Raw genomic sequence first — 23092 nt, forward strand, 5'->3', positions numbered from 1 at the left:
TGGGTGGTTAGAAGTGTCAGATAGTGGTATGTATTGCTGTTGATACGGGAACGAATGGGGAGGATAGTTGACCACCCTCCCCGGAACAAGGACGTGATACAGTACAAGACTGCGCAAGGCATGTGAGTATGGTAAACTGCGCGCAGGAGGACGCGGTATTGAATGCTCAATATTCTATCCGTATGTATGTATGTGGATGTGGGGACTCATGAGCTCCAGTCTGTGCGGATATAGAGGTTGGAGATGTGGGCATATAGTGAAAGTGCCTGGACGCGACTAATGTTCTTGAGATATGCTCCTCATCCTGGTCATGTCGAAGAGTCATGAAATCAACAATCAAAGGAACCCCAACCAGCAAAGAAGCGGGCCTCATCCTGCGTGTGGCCTTGAATCCTGGGTCATAAATGTTTTAACTTGAACATATTGGTCCTTTTTAGCTTGGTGCTTCGTTTGGTCTCGACTCTCGGTTTTGGCCTTGACTTCCCCGGTCAGGGAACATCGAAGTTGTTTAAACAAGGCGGACATTTCGCGCCCTCGCGCCTTTGACAACAATCCCTGATCACCTAGTGATAGCAATAGTGATAGCTTGATGGCGAGCCCCTCGCTACGGCCGAGCCTGGGCGCTTTAACGATTTGCTAACTCAACTGGAATGCTCCGATATGCTTGGGATTGAGCAGTTAGTGAAACTGATGGACACCAGAAAAATTGGGGGGTTCTGGTATGGAGCGGCCCCTGTGGCATCGTGACGACAATAACACGCGATGGGGATGCCACACCCACGACTGATTAGGTTTCTCACTATGCTCTGTATGCATACAAAACCTGGAGGAGGCGGAAGTTTTGGCCTTGTCGGGTGAGAGGCCTGGCCTTGACCGAGCGATGTAAGTATCAAATCACAGTCTGATCAGTGCTAGATGAGAGGATATACTGTGCATGAAAACTGTGGGGGGAAGCCGTTGAGGAGGGCGGCCGTTGAGAAGGGGCACGGCCCCGGCCGCTCTTGTCCTTTCCTGGCTCGCTTCTGCTATTTTGCGTCTCTAGTGCATCACAAATGGCTTCTGAATGGCCATTATCAACCTGGTTGAGTTTCCCCTCACAGGCTCACACGTCTCGCTCCTTGCTTCGTTCAGAGCATTTCCCCCTCGTGCCCTTGTCTCACCTCTCTCATGCCCTGGACCTTGCTGGTCTTGCGTAGGTACGTACCGCTCCCTTTTCTCCACCAACGAACCAACCAAAGACAGGACCAGACATTAATTCAACAGCATAGCATCCTTAACTTTGAAGCCATCTCCAAACTGGGCGCCCATCTCAATCAAACCAAGCGTAGGTATGTTTCCCCCTCACACGTCTGTGGCCACGAGTCGCAGAGCGAAGGCAATGGAGCACCTCTGACAACAGTCACTGAGTCGTGACGTGACGGCTGGCCTTGTTTCGTTTCTCCGCCCGCCCACGTTTTGTCGAGCCCTACCGAAACAGTCTCCCATCGTCATCATTCTTAGTTAGCATCATCGTCCACAGCACGCACGTTTTCTCTGTCTTACGGACAAGGATCTTGAATTCCAGGAAAATGGGATAGTGTTGGTCCAAGCAAACGCCACATGGCTTAGAAAATAGCCACACTATTAACCGTTTGCAAGTACCAAAGCCATCGACTGTACCAGCCATGCCCGGCCCTGAATCTCCATCAAACACAAGGCTGCATGCCGGAGCAAGCTTCTCCGCACGTTCGGTCAAATTCAATTCCATCATGCGGCGCAAGTATCCCCAATCTAACTTTTGATAATAACTAGCTACCTTGCTCGTGGACAACAACACAATCAACAAACACTTTTCCACGACTCAGGCCTAGCTAGCATGGATATCCTAGACAGATAGATCATGGGCATATGGTTCGTGCTCTTCTCTGGGCTGCTGTCATTACTGCAGGGCTTTCGATATTGCCTGAACATACATGCATATAACATTACAGTACTGCTTGCTGTGATCCCATAGCATGCAAGCGGCGCGCCCGTTCCTGTTGCTGCCACTGCTGCGAATTGGTCGATGATAATTATGATGGAGCACCGATATGCTGGTGATGGGGCCGTGCCGTTCACTCCACCTCCTCTCCGCTCAAGGGGTTTGAGTAAGCATAAGCTAAGCCGTCTCTTCTGCCAGACGAAGAAGGCAGGAAGGTGCTCCATATTCTCATCTCCCGAGTCGATCCCAAAACGGATCACACTGAAGTACTTGCTCCGGCTTGTAACCGGGCCTCCATTCCTTAGTTCACCAGGCAAGATCATAAGCTGCAGTCAGTACCCTTTTGCGTGATATCGCCCTGTGTTAATGCTCTATTAGGGCATCTCAGCACAGCACAGCACATCATAGCGCATTACTGTCACAGCCAGGTCGTGATGCCAATGGGCGAATGTCAACCGCACACAAGCAAACCCTGGTCAATAGCAAAAATCTTCAAACCCGAGTTTTCCTCTGTTTCCTTACCTCCCTGCTTTCTGAGGTTGCCCCATTATTAACAGCTCTGTCCAACGGTTTTCTAGAAATTTGCGGGCCAGCAACCTCTACTAGGCCTCGGAGGATTCTTCTCTCAGAATCAATGTGCCCCGGTCAAGTGTCAGGGTTCAGGATTGGCTATAGGCAGGGCGGCTTGATTGAGGAGGGAGGGGGGCTGCCGGGCCCTCAAGAGATAGTCCCCGTGTCCCCGCTCGACCCATTTGCTCTATCCATCTCATCCCAACCAACCAGCATGGATGGGGGTAGCCAGTACGTGAACCTTGCGTTGAACAGGCCATGCTCTTATCCAAACTTTAGCGGCATGACTTGTCAACAGTACATGGGCTTTCTCTTTCGTGCTGGGCTAGACGAGCAGGGGTGTTTCTCGAACCCCTCGGTAGACGCTGACGAGGGGATGCATGGCAAGGGACTACGCTACGTGCTGGGGCGTGTCTGGGATGGGATGTCTTCTCTTACCTCGTGTGAAGGTCCTGGCTCCCAAAAACCCCGGCGTCGTCGGCGGTCATGTCCTTTGCTTCTGCTATCCTGCCTGTATCCGGCAGTTTGCGGTCCTCTCTGGACCTGACCCTCTCTATCAGAAAGTCTCTGGGGCATAGCTTTGTCCGAGCTCCATTACAAGCTCCATTGATACATCCACCTTATCAGAATTGCTTGTCTCCCAGAGAAACAGCGTTTAATAAACTCATCTTCTACGACGTAGACTCTTTATGCTGCAGGCTTCGTTGGTGTTTACCATCACTGCTGCCGAGCAGATTATTGCCTTCTCTTAAGAACCCAGCATTGTCAAAGTATTTACATGAAATCAGCCTCCAATATCACAACAGGCTGTTTTGTTTCTCAGATCCGCCCCTCCACTCCCCGTCCTCCTTCCAAGAACGGCCGCATGCGCTGAAGTGGTCTCCCAGCCCGCAGACATTCATGGCTGTTTGTGAGAGCTTATACTAAGAACTCTCTCTGGACTCGATACTACTAGGTCTTGTCGACAGCACTGACCCAAGTCCCTGTGCCTGGACCTCGAAACAGCCCCCAGTCAAACTCGGTCTCCACCCTGGGGACAGTGCCGGGTGTTGTACTAAACACTCCCCTCCATCATCTGCCGTTCCTCTGGCCACCATCCATTTCCATATACAAGTGCACACTTGCACCATCAACCTCAAACATCACTTCCCCGGTGTCTTGAGTATCGTGTTGTTCCTTCACTTCCACCACACCTTGCGCCAAACACGTCTCGCGAGATTCTTTTATCTCGACTATCTTGTTTGGCCTGATCTGTATCGACATTGATGTTCTCAGGACCACGTTACTAGTGACGGGTCAAAGTCCAGGCAACTTGGTCTGGTTGAGGAAGCGGCAAAGTTGAATAGTTTATGCTCCCATGACAACCGCAACGGCATACCCGGCCACTATGGCAGATTTGAGAGGACACCCAGGGCATTCAAGCATGTGGTCAAGTTACGGAGGCTCAGTACACATACCAGGTCGGGTGGCAGATCCCATGCCATCAACTTCTTCGCCGCTCTCAGGACGGACTAGTAGTAATCATACCGAGATGGATCAGCCCTCTTACCCCTACAGCCGATATCCCCAAGACGACCAAGAAGCATACGACAGACCTGCGCACCCAGAAATTGTCTCACATCATGGTGGCTACCCAAACCTGAAGAGATCTTTCTCCGAAGCAGAACCACCTGCTTACCAGGAAATTGTCCAGGATCTCCGTGATGACAGCTCCAAGATGACAGCCAGCCACGAGCACAAGCTCTTGGCCTTCAAGAGAACACAGGATAAACACACCATTGTCGACCAGCAAGGCCGCATGCAACAACTAGAGTTGTCCGCTCAACTCCACGGGATGTTCTTCCTTTCCGAAATGCCTGCGAACACATCGGATGGCTCGCTCAGACAGCCCGAGTTGACCTGTTACCGAAGAAATCTTTTTCAAATCAGCGGCACCCTTGTTACTCCACGAGGTCAACTGTCTGTGATCACCGAATCTGGCGAGACTGTTGCAGTCAGTAACATGGAGGTTACTATTTCTGCCATTGAGTCTGTTGATGGCAACCCGGTCCGATTAATCGTGATTCCGTGGAAAACCCCTCCACCAAACTCACCAGAGACAAACCAAACCCCTGATCAAGAACCGCAGTCTCTGCCCCTAATTCCTTTCCAGGACGATGGGACAGAATCCGATGGTGAATATGCCGTTTATCCTATCGGGTGGCGACGCCTTCAATTTAGGATGTAAGTCATTGGCTGCACTGGCAGCATTCGCTTGCTAATACGATCACAGTGCAACTGCAAACAATGGTCGTCGAAAGGAGCTTCAGCAACATTTCGTCCTCCATCTCAAAGTCGTTGGAACATTGGCCAATGGTAACAAGACTGTGCTCACGGAATCCACCACGGCGCCCATCGTCGTCAGGGGGCGAAGCCCTCGTAACTTTCAAGCTCGAAAAGAGATCCCTTTGTTAGGATCCAGTGCAGGATCCCGAGGACAAGCCCTTGTGGAAACTGGAGTGGGAGTTGTTGCGGGCCCCCTGAGCGCAAAGCACCAGGAAGCGAAACCAAGAGGCATTGACGCCCAACTCCCGCGGACAGCCTTTACCTTCAACGCGCCAAAGATCCCGGGTACACAATTAGGCCCAATACGATCTAAGTGAGTTTGCGCCTGGATCAACTTGGTTGTATCGCGACTTGAGCCGTACTGACTGATTTGTAGCTCATATCCAACTTGGGGGACACCGCCAGCCCAGGTTCCCTTGGGTCATATCCCAACCTCTGGCGCAGAGAGTTACCCTGCGGCGTCAATGGGCCCTTTGGCTGGTACGGCTAGTTTCCCTGCTGAATCACAAGGAATGCCCATCCAATCATCGATGGAACCCCCTGTGCCCATATCCATGGTAACGAATGATTCGGAGCACCCACCAGTCCGATCCCAGTATACTTATAATATGCAGACAACGACTGGCCCCCCGCAGTTATCGATACACACCACTCCGCTCGGAAGCCATGATCAGGCCATGAACATCCCTCGTTACGTCGATAACCCAAGGCCGTTGAAAAGCCCACGACACATGAGTCATCCATCGATAAGGAGTGCGGGCTCAGTAGCGAACACCGACGCCTCTCCAGAATATCGATACGCCCCGTATGCCCCCGTGAGCTCGAGTTCTAGCGAGGTTGCACAGCCCAGCTACAACCCAGAAACGTCTGGGCCACCTTCAGTGCCTGCAAGAGACTACTACGCGCCTGCACACACCTGGACATCAGCGTCTGGGGAGCATAGTACGAATCTGGCATATGCCAGCACTGCCGAGTCTCGACCATACCCTTTCCCTCACGACGAGTACAAGAGTACGCCTGCGGGATCGTCGCCATCGAAGACCGAGTCGAGCCAGCCGCAGGGTTCGTCGGTCTACAACGGAGCCGCGAGAGGCTCTTTTGATGCCATGCATCAATATTCCTGGAATGGGAACTAGACTTCTATGTCTTATTTTATCCACAGTTAAGAAGCTCGCGTTTGACGATATACAAAAAGTTGCCATCAAAAGATGTTGGCCTAACGAGAAGCATGACAACCACTGGACTTGTGGAGCGCTTGGTTCGTTTGTCAGTGAGCTTGTAACAATACCTACTGGAGTTTTTCTGTTTTTTTTTTTTTTTTATGACGGATGGTGTTGGCAATCTGAATTGGGCGGCTTGAGTTGATTTGAAACATGGATACCAGAAAGTAGACGGAGCCGGAGGCAGAGGCAAGAATGATGAAGAGTTAATGGAGGTGAAAAGGATTGGCCGAATGAGAAAGAAGGAAGAGGATTTGATACACGAGGATTGATAACGGATGACTAGAGGCTAATGACGCTGGGGAACGATGAGAGCTGGTCAATTCGAAACCTCTCATTAATGCAGAGCGGCTGGTTCTGCAACGATTCGAGACGCCGTTGCATATCTGGGGCTAAAGGACGATTCAGGCGAAACAAGGGCGTATCTTCTTCTCGGATGATTTTGTTTGTTGAAATATTCTTGTTTATTTTCTCCTGCGGGTATCAATCTGCGGATTGTACCAGCTCCGTCATAGGGCGGTGTTTATTTTGTCAAGTGGCATGTCCAAAAAGTTGCCACTGAGCTCGAGTCCCTTATGTATCAATGAAGTAGTTTAAAAAAAAACAATCGGAATGTGATGAAGGAATTCCCTGGGGCTTTTAAGTGACTGGTTTGACCGATTGCTATTGTGAAGGAAGTGCGGGTCTGAAACGATAATTGGGTAGGGTTGCAAAATGAATATAGGTACGAGGTAGTAGTCATAATCCTACCCCTGGTTGATCCTTTCAACGAAACGCTTGTGCTGAGAACTACATTGCAAACTCGGGACGTTGGGCTCTTTAATACTTACAAGTGATGAATAGCTGAGGTCACACGAACGTCGCACCATCGAATGGTCCTCCGAGGCCCGGGCCATCTAATGCCATGCCCCCCTCATGCTTGCTGTGCCAAGTCAATGCCCCAATAGCCTGGCCGTATTTGAGCCTCTAAGAAGGGCTATCGCGGGGGATAGCTTTGTTAATAGATCTGTTCTGTGGGTGCAGAAGGTAATCTGATTGATTCACCTGCAGAGCTGAAGTTCAGGTTGACTAGTGTGAAGAGGTAATGTTAGACCAAGTGTAACAGAATATCACTGATTGATGCTCGCCTTCTGTTTATCCTTGAACTAAGGTACTGGAGATGATTGCGTTTTAATCTACGGGCGATGAGAGGATACCACGAATTTTATCTGTAGCAGTGAACGCTAACCTTTTTGACAAATAGATACCATTCAATACTTTGATTAAGGTACCTAGAGGCAAGCTCTCGGGAGAGTACTGCCTCCAAGGTACTAATCTTAGGCACTAACCTCCTTAGGTAAGGTACCTCCCTAGGCACGATCCGCATCCAATACAGTTCAAGGTAAGGTAGGCACCGTAAAGCAGATGTGCCTGCGAGGCGATAAGATAACACGCTGCGTCGCGGAATTTTGATATACGGAGATTTTGCTGCTTAAAGCACCCTGGCTTTTGATGGAAGTTGCCCAGCCTCGAAAGATCCCCGCTAATCTGCTTCCCTGACTTATCTTGCGGCATCCTCTTGACAACAACATTGTAGTCTTTGTTTCTATTCTCACATCCAAACACACCTGCCCTGAATCTCACTTCGTATCCCCTACGGCTTCTACCCTTGTCACAGAGAGAGAGAGCAGCATGTTTGAAGTGCGTGAAGCAAAGAGGTAATTGATGACCTGCTTACCGTGGTTCTTCTTTTCATTCATTAACTCGCTTTTCAGGGTTCGAAGAGAAGATCTGGACAAATCAGATGATGGCGCAGAGAATTGGAGTGTCGACGGCATTTGTGATGCCGAGTTGCGCGCAAAACTGAATGAACAGATCGCAAGATCATTGGGACTGGAAATATTGGCAGAACCGACCCCTGACGTCGCGATGAAGGACTGTTCTCTAACAGGAAGCAAAGAGTCTCGTGATAACGATATTGGAGAATCAGAGGCCATTCCCGCCGCCAAGGATGATGAGGAAGAAGAATTTGTTTTTCGACTTTTCAGCAAAGCCCCACCAAGCCAAAAGGTTGTTCTGGAGGAAGATCATGGACCAACAGGCGATGGAACTTTTGTGAGCGGTCGACCACTCAGTTACTATGTGGTTAAAAACGTCTCTGCAGAACGAAAGCATGAGTATACTGTAGCAGCAGTAAGTGGGGATCAAGTGTTGGCAAGATCACACGTCAGGGCTTGGGGCCTCGAGGTTCCTCGGAAGGTTACGAAACTCGCTATTACTCGAAAGGCCAGGGCGAATGAAAAACGGGCACAGGATGAAGTGGCACAAACAAAACGGCGACCAGGAAAGAAACAACGGATATCCTTAAGAAAACGAATAAAGGAAATGGAAGAGAGGAAAGCAGCCGAGGTAAAAAAACTGGCCGAGAAAGAGGAGCATGTAAAAGACAAGAAGAAGAGGATGAATCGTCTGAAGAAGCTACGAAAAAGGGCAAAAGCAAAAGGGCAGAAACAAGCATTGAAAGAGGGAGATGCGGATCATGACTCTAATGCAGATTTGTCGGGTTCTGAGTGAACGAATTCCAGAAAAGCTATAGATAAAGAGCAGTATTATTTAGTAAACTATACAAGTTTCAAATCATGAATATTGATCATTCTAAATTATATTTATGACTAAGTACATATGTAATATTCTTTTATCTCAGAACGTCTATGAGATATAGTTTTATACCTTAGTAAACTTAAAATATATCAACGGAGTTGAACTTGAGCTCTTCTTAAATTATTTGTCTCACTAACTTACTTACCTATATGTAGTTGCTGTCATAGGAAGTAATTATAGTACTAATTTATTTATTAATGGCCACCGCAATTATGATGAATGGTTAAAGCGGATGGGGGGCCCTTACCTAGTTGCACCTGGGCGGCCAGGACCTGCATTGGTACCTTAAAGCATCCGCCAATTATATTCGGCAGGCGTTACCAATTCCCAAGGCTGAGGTGTCGGGTGCCCTCCTCCTCCAACTCAACCAGGCCACGTCCACAACCATTGTCACTCAACATTAGTAGTCATACATTTCGGTCTCCCCAAATTATCGGCTGAGACAAAAGCCCCATGCTTGTTTTCCTTGTCACCAACACTCATTCAAGCAGTATCTCCAGTATGGCTTAAGCACCGAAACGAAAAACATCAAATTTGGCGGGGCATTTGTTTAGATCAACCTCACGAACAACCGACCAACACCATGAGCAGCGTCTGGCCTCCGAGGGCCTCTCCGGACGATGCGCAACCTGTTACTCCGATAGAAGATGTAACTGATACAGGCGAAATCGCTGACCTCGCCGGCGAGGCCGAACAGCCCGATCTTCCACCGGTTCCTGCGCCGCCCACAGCAGCACGGCCTCCCCTCGAGCGAAACTCTCTACAAGGCGCCCCTCCAGCCGCGCCTATGGCGCCTCTTCCTTCAAATGACCAGCCTTCGGGGACCGACTCGCTCTCTCTCCAGCAATTGCGCCATATAGTAGCGGAGTTCAATCGCGCCGATCCTGTCGCCTATGATTTTGAGTACACCGACATGGGTCCGCATGCCGAAGAGATAGACGAGTGGTTCAACTATCAGGTACCACAGTGGGTTAGGCTCAGTGCTGCACAGAGAGCTTTTAAGTGGCACTGGCAGCATGAGTCGAGATCTCGGGACTCATGGGATGATGCAGATAACGATACTCGGGCACGGTTTGTCCAAACCGCTATAGCAGGCGTGCAATCCAATGATGCTGCATTACGGTCAGCTTCTATTGGGAAGCTGGTGTATCTGGTTCTGGGCCGTTGGAATGAGACCGCCATGCCGAATGCGACACCAGGGGATAGCCGATCTGTTGCGAGTATTCCGCAGCTGCAGGCTATCAAGGCTGGAGTCGAGTGTCTTAGCTCTTTGGAAGGGCTGCCCGTGATTTGGGAAGCCCTGCGGAGTAACTTTGAAGTACAGTGGTGAGCATAGCATGACGTACCTTCTGCAGCATGAAACTGAATATAGACTCCAGGTCAGGGGACCCCTTAGGGCAGCATAACAGCGCCCAAGAAGCTCAGGATGAGCTGATGAATCTTATGACCATCATGTACGTTGCAGTGCAGGAAACTCTCAACGACCCAGAAGACATGTCCTCTACATACGGAAAGCTGTGTAAGCTTTTTCTCCGTCTTCCGTCTGGCCTTGACTGATATGAATAGTGGAACTCAACCCCTCGATGGCCGATTACATGTTTACAGCAACTTCGAAATTACGATGGGATGAGCAAAATGCCATGCCCCAAACTCAGGTATGTTGAGCAGTCGTGTTTCACACCGTGATGCTCATTCTTCAACAGATACTTCTACTGTTTTGGAAATCGATTCTACTTGTTTTTGGTGGAACCAAAGAGCTCGAAGCTATCAAAGACGCTACTAATGAGATGGGAGACAAAGCAGCTGATAAGAAGACCATCACTGCTTCACCCCTGGATTATCACGTTTTCCGACAAGAGATTACCTCAAAATACCCAGCATATGTACCTCCGCGACCAGCCATTCCACTTGAGGCAGATAACACGTCTTTATTACCCCCTCTCTCCAGTCAAGTTTCCAGGAACAACGGTGCTAACGGTATCATTCCCACGCCACCCCAGGTTCACAGTGGAGGAACCTCAATTCTTGACCAACCAGTACACATTGCAACTCCGGCGCCATCACCACCCCCTTCTCCAGCGGTTAACGGAAAGGGAGGCAAGAAACAGAACTATCAAACAAACCAGAATTTCCCATTCATGTACCCTCCCTTAGATGCGTCGAGCAACTTTGCTGGTGGGAAAGGCCCTTCCGGTCTCCAACATGCTCTGGTAGGCCGAAAGTGGGAAGGAAGCGATATTCCCGCTTCCATCCTAGAAGCTGGAGAGTTATTCTCTAAACGAGTCAGGATGACGCGAGCGACTCGCCAGCTTTGGGAAGAGCGCGAGCGATTTCTCAAGTTCGAGCGTGGTTATAATAGTGACCACAATGATGATGACGATGAGATTGAGGGTCTAGACCTTAATGAGCTTTCGGCAGAAGAGCAAGAGATTCTGAAGGCGGTAAAAGCGCAGACAAAAGCAGAGGAGAAGAGAAAGCATCCCGTCGCTCCTGAATCGGAGATTGACTATGGTCCTCGACCAGAGCTGTTGTCTGAACGAGACAAGCAACGGCTTGCTGCTGTTGAAAAGTTCTATGTGGGTGGTAAAAACGAACCATGGAAATAGGGAAGATGTTAACGACGTTTAGCGTGATGCTCTGCCTCACCTCCAATCGCTTGTGATAGTGCTGCTGCGGCCGATTCTTCTTAACGTGACAGCAATCGTCGCACAGCAGCCTCAACAAGCACCGCCAGGAATGGGTAGAGGTAACAATCCTGGCATGAACGGCGGTCCTTCGGCGAACAGACAGCAGCAGGAGTTGCCCGGACAAAGCCTCCCCAAACCACCAACACCTGAATTATCGCTAGAAGAAGTCGACGCCGCCAGGACTCGGGAAATCACATCCAAAGCCATGACTGGTATTCTCATACTCCTTTTGAAATGGCTGAGAGTTTCTCGTATGTTGACAAAGTCTATTCGATTGTCTGCTTTACTGATATCAAATAGATGTCCTCAAATTTGAGTATATGACGCAACTTCTACTGGACTCTAACTACGTCCCTCTCGTCCTCAAGCTCTTTGCTCATCAAGATGTCCAGCAAGTGGTCGATAGCAAAATGGACCGCGCTGAAAATAGGTATGACGTAATGCTTAGGAGTTGAGAACCAGTCTACTAATATTCATAGTTTCTTCCATTTCTGTAACCTGTTGTCGCAATCTAGAGATAAGGCAGCTGCAGACTCGGTGCAGGAAGAAGATGAAGGGGATGACGAAGAGATAGGAGAGAGTGAAGACGAGGCTGCACCCCCGCCAATTAGGAGAAGACGATCACCAACTGCGCAAAACGACGACGACACAGATTCCAACAGCGATGACCACGCTTCTTCAACGAGACCCGAAGTAGACGAGCTTGGCTATCCCCTTAATCAACAACCGACAGAGCCTATCACGGACTTCTCGCGCCGCAACTTCTTCTCCCTCATTAATTACTTGAGAGTGATGCAAAAGATTTGCAAAAACAAAGCACACCGAAACTTGCTGCTTGTCCAATACAAGTCGTCAACAATACTTAGGAAGTCTCTCAAGGTACCTCAACCAGAATTACGCCTTTACACACTTAAATTGTTCAAGAACCAAGTTCCCTACTGCGGCCGTAAGTGGCGCCAGAGCAACATGCGGGTGATCACGGCGATATATCTGCACTGTCGACCGGAGCTGAAGGACGAATGGCTTGCGGGAAGTGACGTGGATGCCGAAGTCGACGCAGCGCTCCCTCTAGAACAAGCATTGCGCAGCCTAACGCACTGGCTTAACCTTCGTCGGTACCCAGACAAGATTGCACCAGATATCAGAGCTGCTATGCGAGACGAGCAGGACTTTTTCTCTAGAGAACTTGAGAAGCTGGAGTTGAATTGGACGGATGGGGGAGGCGACGATGGCATGAGCGAACTAGAGCCGGGTGAGGTCTGGTAAGCCTCCACTGTTACACAAAGGTGTTCTTGCTTGGGCGCTTTTGGTTGGTATGGCGATTGACAAACAGCGAGTTGTTTGTTTAGTTTCCGTAAAGACTCGTAGTTTGTGAGTTTCCCGTTGCATCAGCCTTTTGGTCTGGGATGTAATAGTTCAACCTCCCTGATTCACATTGAGGCTTGGCTCTGCGATGATATGGACATGGAAGGGATTAAAGCGAAGGCACCAGCCTGTCAGATGAGTATTGAGTAGTTCAAGCGGCGAAAGACCCTGGAGACAAAATAAACCAAGAGATTTGCGTTCAAGGCAGGAAGAAAATATGAGCAGCCCAGCTTTGACTTGTACGTTCAGTGGGAAAACGGCCCGTCACTATTATCCCGGCTTTGAAAGGATCAAAATGCATATAATTAATCATTAGGCGGGCTAGTCAAGCCGTATGTAAATGTTCATGAGCGACATGTTATTTTTGCCGGGAGCAACATTCCGGGTATCATTCGGTGCAGTTTTCCGATTGGGATTTCTAGTTTCTTTCGTTCCAACTTAAGTGCGATCATAAACACCGTCTTCATAGCGATAGTTTGTATTCTCAGTCTGGCGAGCGGGCGGTTGAGTGACACCATACTCAGGCTCAGGGTAGTGAATCTGACCATAACCGTCCTGGCGCCCATACTTGGGGTCTTGATAACTGAAGCCGGTGTTATCGTACTTGTTGTAGGTATTGTCAGGATAGTTGTTGACGGCGGTGCGATCTGTGGCGTGGCTCTGACGATATGCATCGAGCTGATCAGGGTGAGTATGTTCCGGCAAGTCATGACCTTCTTCGGCGGCGGCAGCCTTGCGACGACGGAAAATACGGCCCAGGAATCCACCCTTGGCACCATAGCCCGAGGTGTAATCGTTAGCAGGACTGGGGCCGAAGCGCTTCTCCTTACGGTGGTGGCGAGCAAGGGCAACCTCCATCAGAATGGAGAATATGAAGAAGATACTGTTGAAAGGTCAGTTGGGTTGCGGTATGGTCGTGTCTAGATTTGTGACTTGCATGGCAATGATAGAAACAGCTAGACAAGCAGACTGGAGCTTGCAGGCCGTGCGGTAGCTCGGCAAAGCAGTGAATCCATCACTTCCCTCAGCAGTGTTTCCTGCCTTTCCTTTACCAAATGGAGTGTCTAGATAGCCAGTGCAGCTGCTGGCACCACCCTTGTTGGCAACAGCAACATAGATGAATGCACCGATGAAAGCGACATCCAGTATGATGGCCAAGAGAGAAGAAAGTGTACGGCCAGCGAGACAGCAGACAAGTACCAGAGCTGCAGCAGTGTAGAGAACAGCTACGCCAGAGATTCCCTCCACGGCGCGGATGGTATCACTGATGTGAAGGTTGTGGTTATGAAGCGTGGCTAAGAAGTAGGAGTAAATGGCAAGGATGAGGGCTGCACAGGCAAATTGAATGCCACGAATGAACCATTGAAGGAACTTGAGAGCGGTTCCTGACTTGGCACCCATCGTTACCTAGGATTATACGAATATTGTCAAGAAAATAACGGAGGACGTGATGATTAAGGTTCGTGGAGGGGGATAGGTAAGCTAGGTGAGGAATTCGGGGTTTAAGTGGTTTCTTGCGTATGGGGACTAAGCTTGCGCAAGACATCCATTATTACGTAGCTGGGATCCCTCCCAGCGCCATTGCAAAGCATCTGATTGTGTGGAAGTGGCCGAGTTTCTGTTGATCGCATCAAGAGTGGCGATGCTAAGGCGGCCGAATCTGGTGATGACGACGTTGGGTGTGTGGCTTGCATGCATATGATTGGATGCAGCACGTGCACAGCCTTTGTTTCGTTAAGGTAGTGGAGACGCTGGCGTGTTGTGGCTTGGATGAGATGGAAGCCTTCTTCTTCATCTACCTACCTACCTACCTACCTCATTGTCCAATGAAACCATTCTTAAGCAGGAGGAAGAATAGGATTGGAACTTGCAAGTGAATACTGGGTAGATATGTTCCTCAATTATGGCGTGAATATGGGAAAATTGGATAATATATATGCCGGTACTCCGTATAGTCGCCCATATTCGGTGGAGCAGAATACCCATCCCATTGTCGATCATTAGTCTCAGGTTTCTGATGATGTCAACCTTGAAAAAACTTGAACGCCAATGACGACTGAAACCGGGAGATCAACTCAACTGAAAGCTTTACCGGGTCAAACCAGAACTGAACAAGAAGAGATGGAAATTGATGAAGAACTGCTCAGGTCCCGAACTTCACGACAGGGTGTGCCATCTAGCTAGCTAAAGGTTCCAGAGAATCTGGGTGTTCCTGCATTAGCCGTGCTCTTTCTTCAACAACCTTGATTTATGTTATAGCTTCGTTGCCATGAGAGCCTGGCACCCCTACTAGATACCTGGTTAGCTGGGAAGACCTGACGTTAGGAGGCGGAGAGACATCTTCACAAGCAAGCCGGAATTGTTTACTTTTCCTGACATTGACATAAGAAGCATCGCCAATTATTATCTACTAACTATATACTTTATCTGGCAAATCGTATACAGAAGACAAATGCACAACATCTGTGGTCATCCCGAACTCATCACTATCAGCTCCATACTAATAGACCACTTCTCTCATCTCTCAATTCGTATTCGTCATTTCAGGCAGAGAGAGTTTCTTTTATAACTTATACCTTCCATCATAGGTATTATCAGTGAAGTTCTGTCGTCGTTCAGTTGCGTACCCCGCCATCCGCTTGGTGCAAGCATGCTAAGTTATACCCCACAACGCGCCCAAACACGTTCTGTGCCTAGTACGTAATCTTTCATCGAGCAAACTATCAAAATGGTAGACACAACTAGTGACGAAGATCGAGAGGTAGGAAACTCTTCCTTCATTTCTGGCAATGTTCCACGGATAGCTAATCAATTAAGGGTAGCGCCTCAAGGCTGCCTTGTGGTACGCAGTTGGTCAAATTGTCGACGAGGAGTCTCTACGCCGTAACCGAAATGCAACACCACAGTTCATCGGTGCACTCACAGAGCTAGTCTGGACACAAATCGGTAAACAACAATAAACGCTCTCCCTTTAGTATCGGGGGAGGGTGCTGACTGCAAAACAGAAAACGTTGCCACAGATCTGGAGAGCTTCAGCAATCACGCTGGACGGTCCACAGTGACAACAGATGATGTGTTACTTCTTGCCAGAAAGAATCCCGATTTACACCAGATTATGAAAGAGTTTGTTGACCAGGCCAAGGCAGAAAAGGGAACTGCAAAGGGTAGAGGGGGTGCGAGCAAACGTTAGATTTCGCGGGAGGGCATCTGGGAGTTTGGCGCAACTAAAGGGACCTGACCGGCGACAGGAGTCAGAGATTACGGCCAGCGATACGCAGCTTGCGAGGAAGTTTTGATAATTAACCGTCTATTTATCTACTCCAGTACCTATGCCCCTATGTGTATGTTCTATGGACTCACTCAAATCTTGATTGAGGATTCCCCTCGATACTTATCCCGATATTCATTGAGCATGCCCAGAGTAACATTCGAACCACCACAAAGCACAATCACCACGTTCTTCTTACCCCATTCCTCGTCGGACATGCCCTTTCCAAGCAGTCTTCTCAGATCCCCTCGGTAAGCGGGAGCCAGGGCAGCACCGCAAGCGACTTCAACCAAATGCAGCCCATCGTCAGCGAAGCGCACGGCACTAATGGCAGCATCCGCATCAGATACAACGAGGCTCTTCATAGTACCCGAAGATTGCTGGCTCCATTTCCAAGTCTGCTCTGACACTCTAGTGGCGCCCAGAGACGTTGCGATCGAGGTCATCTCAGGGAGTGTTACGTGTTCTTTGGCAAGGACACTTGCGTTGAGACTGTCTGCTCCCTTGGTTTCGACGGCAACGACAGCTGGTTTCTTATCTTGCCAGGGACGGCCCTCAACGCCTTGCATCAGGCCATTGATCAAACCGCCGCCTCCGACGCTACAGACAATCCCTTCGATGGGCTCTTCAAGTTGATCTCGGATCTCATCAACCATAGTTGCTGCACCGTCCCAAACCCGAGGATCGTCGAAGGGCGGGACATATATGCCCATGGGGTCATTTGCCAATAGCTCCTCACGCATATACTTGTCACACTCGGCCCAATTCCTGCCTTTTTGGTGTACTTCCACCCCAAGGTCGAGAAGCTTGCCCTTCATCAGCTCAGTAATGATGGTAGGAATTACGATAGTCGCCTTTTGGCCCAGAGAGAGGGCAGAAGTTGCACATGCCAGACCAGCGTTGCCTCCAGATGAGCAGTAGAAGTGGACCGGGCCTGTGGCAGCAGCAGCCGCTTGGGTCATAAGGTTGCCAATGCCGCGAGACTTGAAAGAGCCTGAGGGTTGAAGGTTCTCAAGCTTAAGGTATACATTGCTCAGATCCTGTTAGTTATTGGTTTGATCTAAGTCGTGACGGTGAAGCTCACCAGCCTGCCACGCGGGACAGTTGAGGGTTCAAGAGACATGGTGTTCGGATCCATGGTAGCTTTGCATCGGAGCCAAGGGAGCCCATGATGAAAATTGGCTTGAATCGCCTTTGCTAACAGTTTGAGGTGCTATCCTGTTGCCACTTTGACTCCAATGATCAATCAAGGCTGGATTGAAGTAAAGGTGAGTCGGGGGGAACAGCGCGTTATGGCCAGAGTTTCTTGAATGTGAAGAGATAAAGAGTTCATAGAAAAAGGCAGTATTTATTTTTATAGATGCCTACCTAGGTGTCAAGTCAGAACCACATAGATTCCGTTGACGCTGTCGAGGGTCTCATTGAATTTCTGTTTTTAGCGCACTGCGGAGTTTGGCTTGAACCCTCAAATATTTCCTAGATTGTATCCACTTGCCAAACGAAAGGCGCAAACACGGTGACAAGTGCATCTCAAGCCTTCGAATGGTTCTAGCCTTGGACTGTCTGAGTCAGATGAAGGAGGGGGTCCTCAGGGAGCAACAAAACATAGATCTTAATATAAGGCATCAAAATAAAGTCAGCCAGCAAAGGGCAATCTAAACTTATCCTAAACTCACCCCAAGCTGACCCTAACTTATACTAAGCTACCTAAGTCTTTTTATCATTTAGGATCAAGGTCCTGGTTTTTCTTTCCTTCCCTTGGGAATTTACTTCCCCTTGAACCTACTAATGTAATATGACCCTGGAATATCTACAAGGATGAATTCGGCTTGAAACCATCGAACTGGGTTAACACGGTTGTTCATACGATGAGCGACCGTCATTTCAAAGGAGATGCTGTCGCCTCACACTAGGTACATAGTCTGTAGAGAATTGTAAAGAATTCAAAAGTCATTGACCTTAATAACTTCGAATCGTTGGTGCCTTTTGCGTAGATTCATTCAGACGTATTTCATGCAACGCAATATGTAAATAGAAGCGTTACGACTTTGAACCCAACGTTTGCTATAATAGTGCGCTGAGAGCTTTCGCACTGAAGCAATCATTGGAAGACATCCAGTGGTAGGGATCATTGAACCAGGCTCTTCAAGCGTTCATGAGGCCCTGCCTCATGGGCGTGAGCTAGAGGTTAACGCCTTGGTCTCACAACACTTGCTAAAGCTCTCTGTCGGTGATTGTGTCGTCTACAGCCTTGACACACTCCATAATGGCCTCGGTGTCGTCTCTTGGACTTCTGTAACTCATTTGATGATCCTGTCAGTTCTCCCTGGCATGGTGAATCACTTGATTCTGTCTGTAATCACCCGTTGGTGCGGTGTCATGTCTTTGAGATGCCAAACTCACAATGTGTCATTCGTCTCTTCTAACCTAAGGTATCGTGCTTATCTTGTATCTAGCCTTCTGTCAAGGTTCGCCTGTTATGCTCTCGACGTTTGGTAGTGGCAAGACTGGCACCAAGCCGCGACTATATTGCGCCCAATCTCTTCTTGGTGTCAGTTGCTTTAATCCCGTTGCCGCCACTGAACGTTCGCCAAAGCCTGGTTCTGAAGTCGACTTGATGCCTCAGCCTAGCGATATAGCAACGTTAAGCCCTGTCTGTGCTCTTCGTACATCTTCAACATAGAAGGGGGCTGATCAGCTAAATTGGAACAACCGAGAAACAGAGTGACGAAAAATGACTGGACTTATGATAGGGGTTGCTTAACTTATCAAAGCCAGTGCCTCTTCATCTAGTGTTCGTTGGAATTCAGCAGTGAATCACTAGCCCCTTATTTCAATATAAAAGAGTCCTCTTCCTTTCTTCCACATTCATCTCTTCACATCTTTCCCACAACACCACATCTTCTCTGCTCAACACTACTCGTTTCATTTCCCCCCTCAGTTTCACTCAAAGCTATCCACCTCTTTCAAGATTCTGCACCTACATTGCACACCATGGCGCCCACGTGCAATGTCAAGCAGAAAACGATGGCCAGGGCTCAAGTTGGCCAGATCATTCGATCTAAGACCCGCTCATCCTCCCCAAGCAGTTCATCTCCTTCGAGTAGCCCATGTGCACCAGGTAGCCCATTTTCCTCAAGCGACTCAGCTGTCTCGATCGGAAACAAGAGAAGCCCAATGGCCACCAGAAGCGAACCCCCTAAGAAGCGTTTTAAGCCTCAGCCCAACAGAGACTCACAGCCAGTCAAGGCGTCCAACAACAACAAGGTGATCATCGAAGCGCCGCTCTTGAAAGATTTCACCAAGGAGTATGGAATTCCCGTGAGTCAATTCGTCTGGGGACCACGCGAGGCAACTCCTGAAGAAGAGTCGTTTGACGAAGATGAGACGGCACCCCCTCCCGCTATCCCCAACGCCTACCAACGGGATCCAGGTTCGCGTCGAGGTAGGGCTCTGCTGCTGCTGCCAAAGAAGATCAATCCCATTGCTGCCCGTTATCAAGCCCGTGCTCAACGAGGTCGCCGCAGGGCTATCCGCAATTCCCCGGCTCCAGAGCCTCGACCTAGACTCCCTATCAGGATCAAGGTCAAGAACCCCAGACGTCTCAGCTTCATGGGCCTTCCCGCCGAGGTTCGTGAACACATCTATCGCGGTCTTCTTTTGTCGGACAACCCTATTCTTGTTTACGATAGCTGGAGGCGCGTATACCAGCGAAAGAATCCTGGCCTAGACATCAGCATCCTCATGGTGTGCAAGAAAGTCTTTGTCGAAGCGAGAGGCGTCATGTACGGCGAAAATATCTTTCTCTACCTTCTTCGGGATGCGCCTACTCAATATCACGGGATGGCCAATATCCAGGACCTAGTCAATGACGACATATATGTCCCTGAGCCTGGCATGAGAGACCAGGAAAACATCGCCAACAGAGACATCAATCCTTTGGCACTACCAGTCCACGAGCCTGGGACTATCGACACTGTCAAATACGCTCAGTATTTCCGCTTCATCACGGTCAAGGCTGACCCCAGTCGCTCCAATGCAGTCACGAAGGAATTCATGGTCGATGCCATCAAGATGTTTGCCAAGGCCCCTTATAATGCCAACATCCACACGCTCAAGATCGTCATCAGCCCCAGGCGCGAGCATGGCAAATTTACCTTTGTCGACTTTTTCGAGCCGACCTCGGAGCTTATGATCGCATTGAGGGCACTACCTTGTGAGAGAATACATGTTCAGATCGTGAACAAGCTTCTCAACAATGGTGCTTGGCCTTCCTCAACTGATCTCATTCTTCGTACCCACCAACTGCGATTTCAGAGGCAACTCGTGTTGCAGGCCCGTGAGGACGAAAGAAAGGGTGAAAGCAATAACACAGACATCAAAGGTCAGAGCAGTGACCTTTTCCACACGGATGCTAAGATGAGGAACTTTCGCTACAACAAGCTATGTTTGATCCACCAGAGAATGGCTCAGCTCGGCAAATTCATTCGCCAGGTTTGCGAGAAGTGCGCCGAAGACGACGGTGGCAAGCAGAGAAGCGCTGGCGGTGCTCCATCTGGAGCGACTGACGACGATGAAGACGATTTGCACATCCAGGACCATGATGAGTTGGAGGAGAGTGAGGGAGAAGAGGAAGACCAGGAGTCGGACTATGAGCCTTAAGACGGATTTCCATTGGTGGAAGCAGCGAGGGAGGGGGAAGTCGAGGAGAATACTTTTGCTAAGAAATGGACTGATGGATGATAGATCAACTTGCTCACAGATAGCTTAGCGTGCTTAATCAACTACGGTCCGGGGTATCTCGCCATACCTATTCTATTCACCATGTCCGTCCTTTGATCCCATTATGTTGTAGATATCTTGACCCTCTCCACCTCAAGTGTTTCTGTATCGATCAAGACCAGCTCCTTTGTTTCTGCAAAACTCGGTACGGTCACAAGTCTCACAAACTGACCCTCAGGTCCGTGGATAACCTTGGTAGAGAAGTGTGGCTGGTTGCCGACGAAATAGAGGTGAGGGCAAGTCTGCATCACAAAAGGGTCATCGTCCTGGAAGGGGTAGCTCCCTAGGAGATGTTTTAGCTTGGAGACATGAAAATTCGGGTCATCGTCTACTCACATAGCGTATCGGGTGCAGTCGGGGCACAGCAACGCCATCGACACATAGCTTCCATCATGCCAAGACGGTCATCACTGCCAACGTACTTGAAAACATCGTCAACATTTTGGCCACCAGTACCAAGAAACCTCCATCCTTCGAGCTCCGCTTCCCACGGATTAGTGACAGTGTCAAACCAGCCGGGTTGGGTGGCTGGAGTTGTTGGGTCATGGGCATACGCTCGTGCCGAAGGGAACATTGCTGGATGCACGGGTTGCTGCGGGTAACTAGCATTCGCGGGATCCTGGGCACCAGGGAGCATCGTGATAGGAATGGAAGGGAGAAGTTCGGCAATGAACGCGTCGAAGAGTTGGGAGGGGAGTGGGTTGTAGGCGCTGGCGTCGTAGCCGTACTTCTTCTGGGCTTTCTTTTCCGGGAGCGCCTCGTCTGCAGCAGGAGGTTTTCGGTCTGTTGTCGAGATAGAGTTTCCTGCTATGATAAGACGGCTAATATGAGAGACATTGACCTGGCTTGAAGGGGTCATAGCTTCACCAAGCAAGTACTCGGAAAGGAGTTCAAGCTCAAGGGCGTGAGAAGCATCAGTACCTGAGAAAGATAAGCCAGAAACAATAGCAATCTTGCTGCTGCCCTTCTTGGCTTCGGAGGTATCGGCCATATCCTCATCCTCGTCCTTTATCTTAGCCTTTTCTAAATTGGGCTTCGAAAGGCTCCAACGGTCAGGTTGCGGAGGAAGGTCAGGGAACTTGATGTCAATGACCTCTAATTCACCGTTGGCATTTTCGGTGCCCATAACCCCAATAATACATCCAGTGACCAAGTTTACGGTCTTCAGCACATCGCCAACCAGCCTGATGCGGCCCGACTCATCCTCCAGCATGACCTGGTCGTCTTGGGAGAAATATTTCGGTGTCAGAACAGGGGCGGAGATCCAACGCTACGGACATATTAGCATTCCATTTCATAGTCAATCGGTGACTAATATGGCATACATCCTTAGACACGTCCTCCAGAATATTCGGCTTCAGTGGCATCTCCATGTATACGGTGCCAGTTACCCAGCACAGCTCTCCCTGCCGGACATCAAGCACTCGTTCAACTCTCTGTGCCTCCTCTTCACCAATCGTCGTGCCTTTCCAGGCTTCTGCAGCTACTTTATCGACAGCTGGTTTTATCTTGGTGAGGCGCAAAAAGTACATATCGCCATACTGCTGCTGGTAAGAGCGTTGCTTGTCGAGGACAAAGGATTGTAGGGGCTTGTAAACGGAGGCAGTCCGGGTAGGCACTTGGTGAGAAGTTTCGCTGAGAGATTCGAATTAGTCCAATGCTTGCTTGAATGAGTCTCAACACAGCTTACGAAGGCTTTCGCAAGAGGCTCCCTTCGACATCTTCGAGGGTCACCATGTTGAGTGGCCCAGAAATGGGGGTATTTGTAGGTCGACGGTGCAAATGAAGCGTCTAAAGGAAGTCCTGGACGCTTCAAGTAGTGACAAGGTTTGTCATGTATCGTAGTCGTGCAATTGGGTTGACAAAGAGCCAAACTGAAGCTTCCAGCTGCAGGGTGAAAACGCGTGAGGAAGCTTTGGTCCGCGATTAGACGCGAATTGGCGTAAAGTGGCTAAGCAACGGATAAGGGAACTGATAGGGCCCGTTAGTGGGTAAGAGTTCCACTAAGAAGGGACTCGATGGGTCTCAGGTGTCATGACGTGCTGGATCTCAGGCGGAGGGTTCACTAACTGGAAACAATAACGATAGTGGAGTGCGGCCATAAACGATGGATAGCGGGGTTCAAGACGGCAGGCAGGAATCCTCATGTCCAACGGATCCCGCCTGTCACCGGCTGAGGTAACCAATCTTTCTTCGTATTGTACCTAATTTGGAGGGGAAACAGAAATCTCTGACTACCTAGCCATTCTCATGACACGTACTATCTGATTATATA

General features: G+C 49.4%; 8 protein-coding genes across 8 annotated transcripts; 5 read left to right on the forward strand and 3 right to left on the reverse strand.

Annotated features, from left to right (window-relative positions):
• Nucleotides 1–4061: 4061 nt before the first annotated feature.
• On the forward strand, nt 4062–5991 carry J7337_002940 (uncharacterized protein; the record flags this gene model as incomplete). The annotated part of the gene is made up of 4 exons (XM_044820665.1): nt 4062–4753; nt 4803–5168; nt 5232–5412; nt 5470–5991. The coding sequence occupies 4 exons, from the start codon at nt 4062–4064 to the stop codon at nt 5989–5991; spliced, it is 1761 nt and encodes a 586-aa protein (XP_044684965.1).
• Nucleotides 5992–7983: 1992 nt separating this feature from the next.
• J7337_002941 (uncharacterized protein) lies at nt 7984–8628 on the forward strand (the record flags this gene model as incomplete). Its single annotated transcript, XM_044820666.1, has 1 exon — nt 7984–8628. One exon carries the CDS (start codon nt 7984–7986, stop codon nt 8626–8628), a length of 645 nt encoding a protein of 214 aa, XP_044684966.1.
• Nucleotides 8629–9298: 670 nt separating this feature from the next.
• On the forward strand, nt 9299–12668 carry J7337_002942 (uncharacterized protein; the record flags this gene model as incomplete). The annotated part of the gene is made up of 7 exons (XM_044820667.1): nt 9299–10041; nt 10095–10234; nt 10282–10370; nt 10419–11291; nt 11344–11653; nt 11703–11832; nt 11882–12668. The coding sequence occupies 7 exons, from the start codon at nt 9299–9301 to the stop codon at nt 12666–12668; spliced, it is 3072 nt and encodes a 1023-aa protein (XP_044684967.1).
• Nucleotides 12669–13205: 537 nt separating this feature from the next.
• On the reverse strand, nt 13206–14168 carry J7337_002943 (uncharacterized protein; the record flags this gene model as incomplete). Its single annotated transcript, XM_044820668.1, has 2 exons — nt 13206–13650; nt 13738–14168. 2 exons carry the CDS (start codon nt 14166–14168, stop codon nt 13206–13208), a joined length of 876 nt encoding a protein of 291 aa, XP_044684968.1.
• A 1327-nt stretch (nt 14169–15495) lies between these two features.
• J7337_002944 (uncharacterized protein) lies at nt 15496–15957 on the forward strand (the record flags this gene model as incomplete). Its single annotated transcript, XM_044820669.1, has 3 exons — nt 15496–15528; nt 15590–15713; nt 15773–15957. 3 exons carry the CDS (start codon nt 15496–15498, stop codon nt 15955–15957), a joined length of 342 nt encoding a protein of 113 aa, XP_044684969.1.
• A 170-nt stretch (nt 15958–16127) lies between these two features.
• J7337_002945 (uncharacterized protein) lies at nt 16128–17158 on the reverse strand (the record flags this gene model as incomplete). The annotated part of the gene is made up of 2 exons (XM_044820670.1): nt 16128–17075; nt 17120–17158. The coding sequence occupies 2 exons, from the start codon at nt 17156–17158 to the stop codon at nt 16128–16130; spliced, it is 987 nt and encodes a 328-aa protein (XP_044684970.1).
• A 1871-nt stretch (nt 17159–19029) lies between these two features.
• Nucleotides 19030–20697, forward strand: J7337_002946 (uncharacterized protein; the record flags this gene model as incomplete). Its single annotated transcript, XM_044820671.1, has 1 exon — nt 19030–20697. One exon carries the CDS (start codon nt 19030–19032, stop codon nt 20695–20697), a length of 1668 nt encoding a protein of 555 aa, XP_044684971.1.
• Nucleotides 20698–20879: 182 nt separating this feature from the next.
• Nucleotides 20880–22554, reverse strand: J7337_002947 (uncharacterized protein; the record flags this gene model as incomplete). Its single annotated transcript, XM_044820672.1, has 4 exons — nt 20880–21100; nt 21154–22087; nt 22143–22452; nt 22508–22554. 4 exons carry the CDS (start codon nt 22552–22554, stop codon nt 20880–20882), a joined length of 1512 nt encoding a protein of 503 aa, XP_044684972.1.
• Nucleotides 22555–23092: the final 538 nt, after the last annotated feature.

Source organism: Fusarium musae, chromosome 2, assembly GCF_019915245.1.
Source record: "Fusarium musae strain F31 chromosome 2, whole genome shotgun sequence".
In the NCBI taxonomy this organism is placed as follows: Eukaryota; Fungi; Ascomycota; class Sordariomycetes; order Hypocreales; family Nectriaceae; genus Fusarium; species Fusarium musae.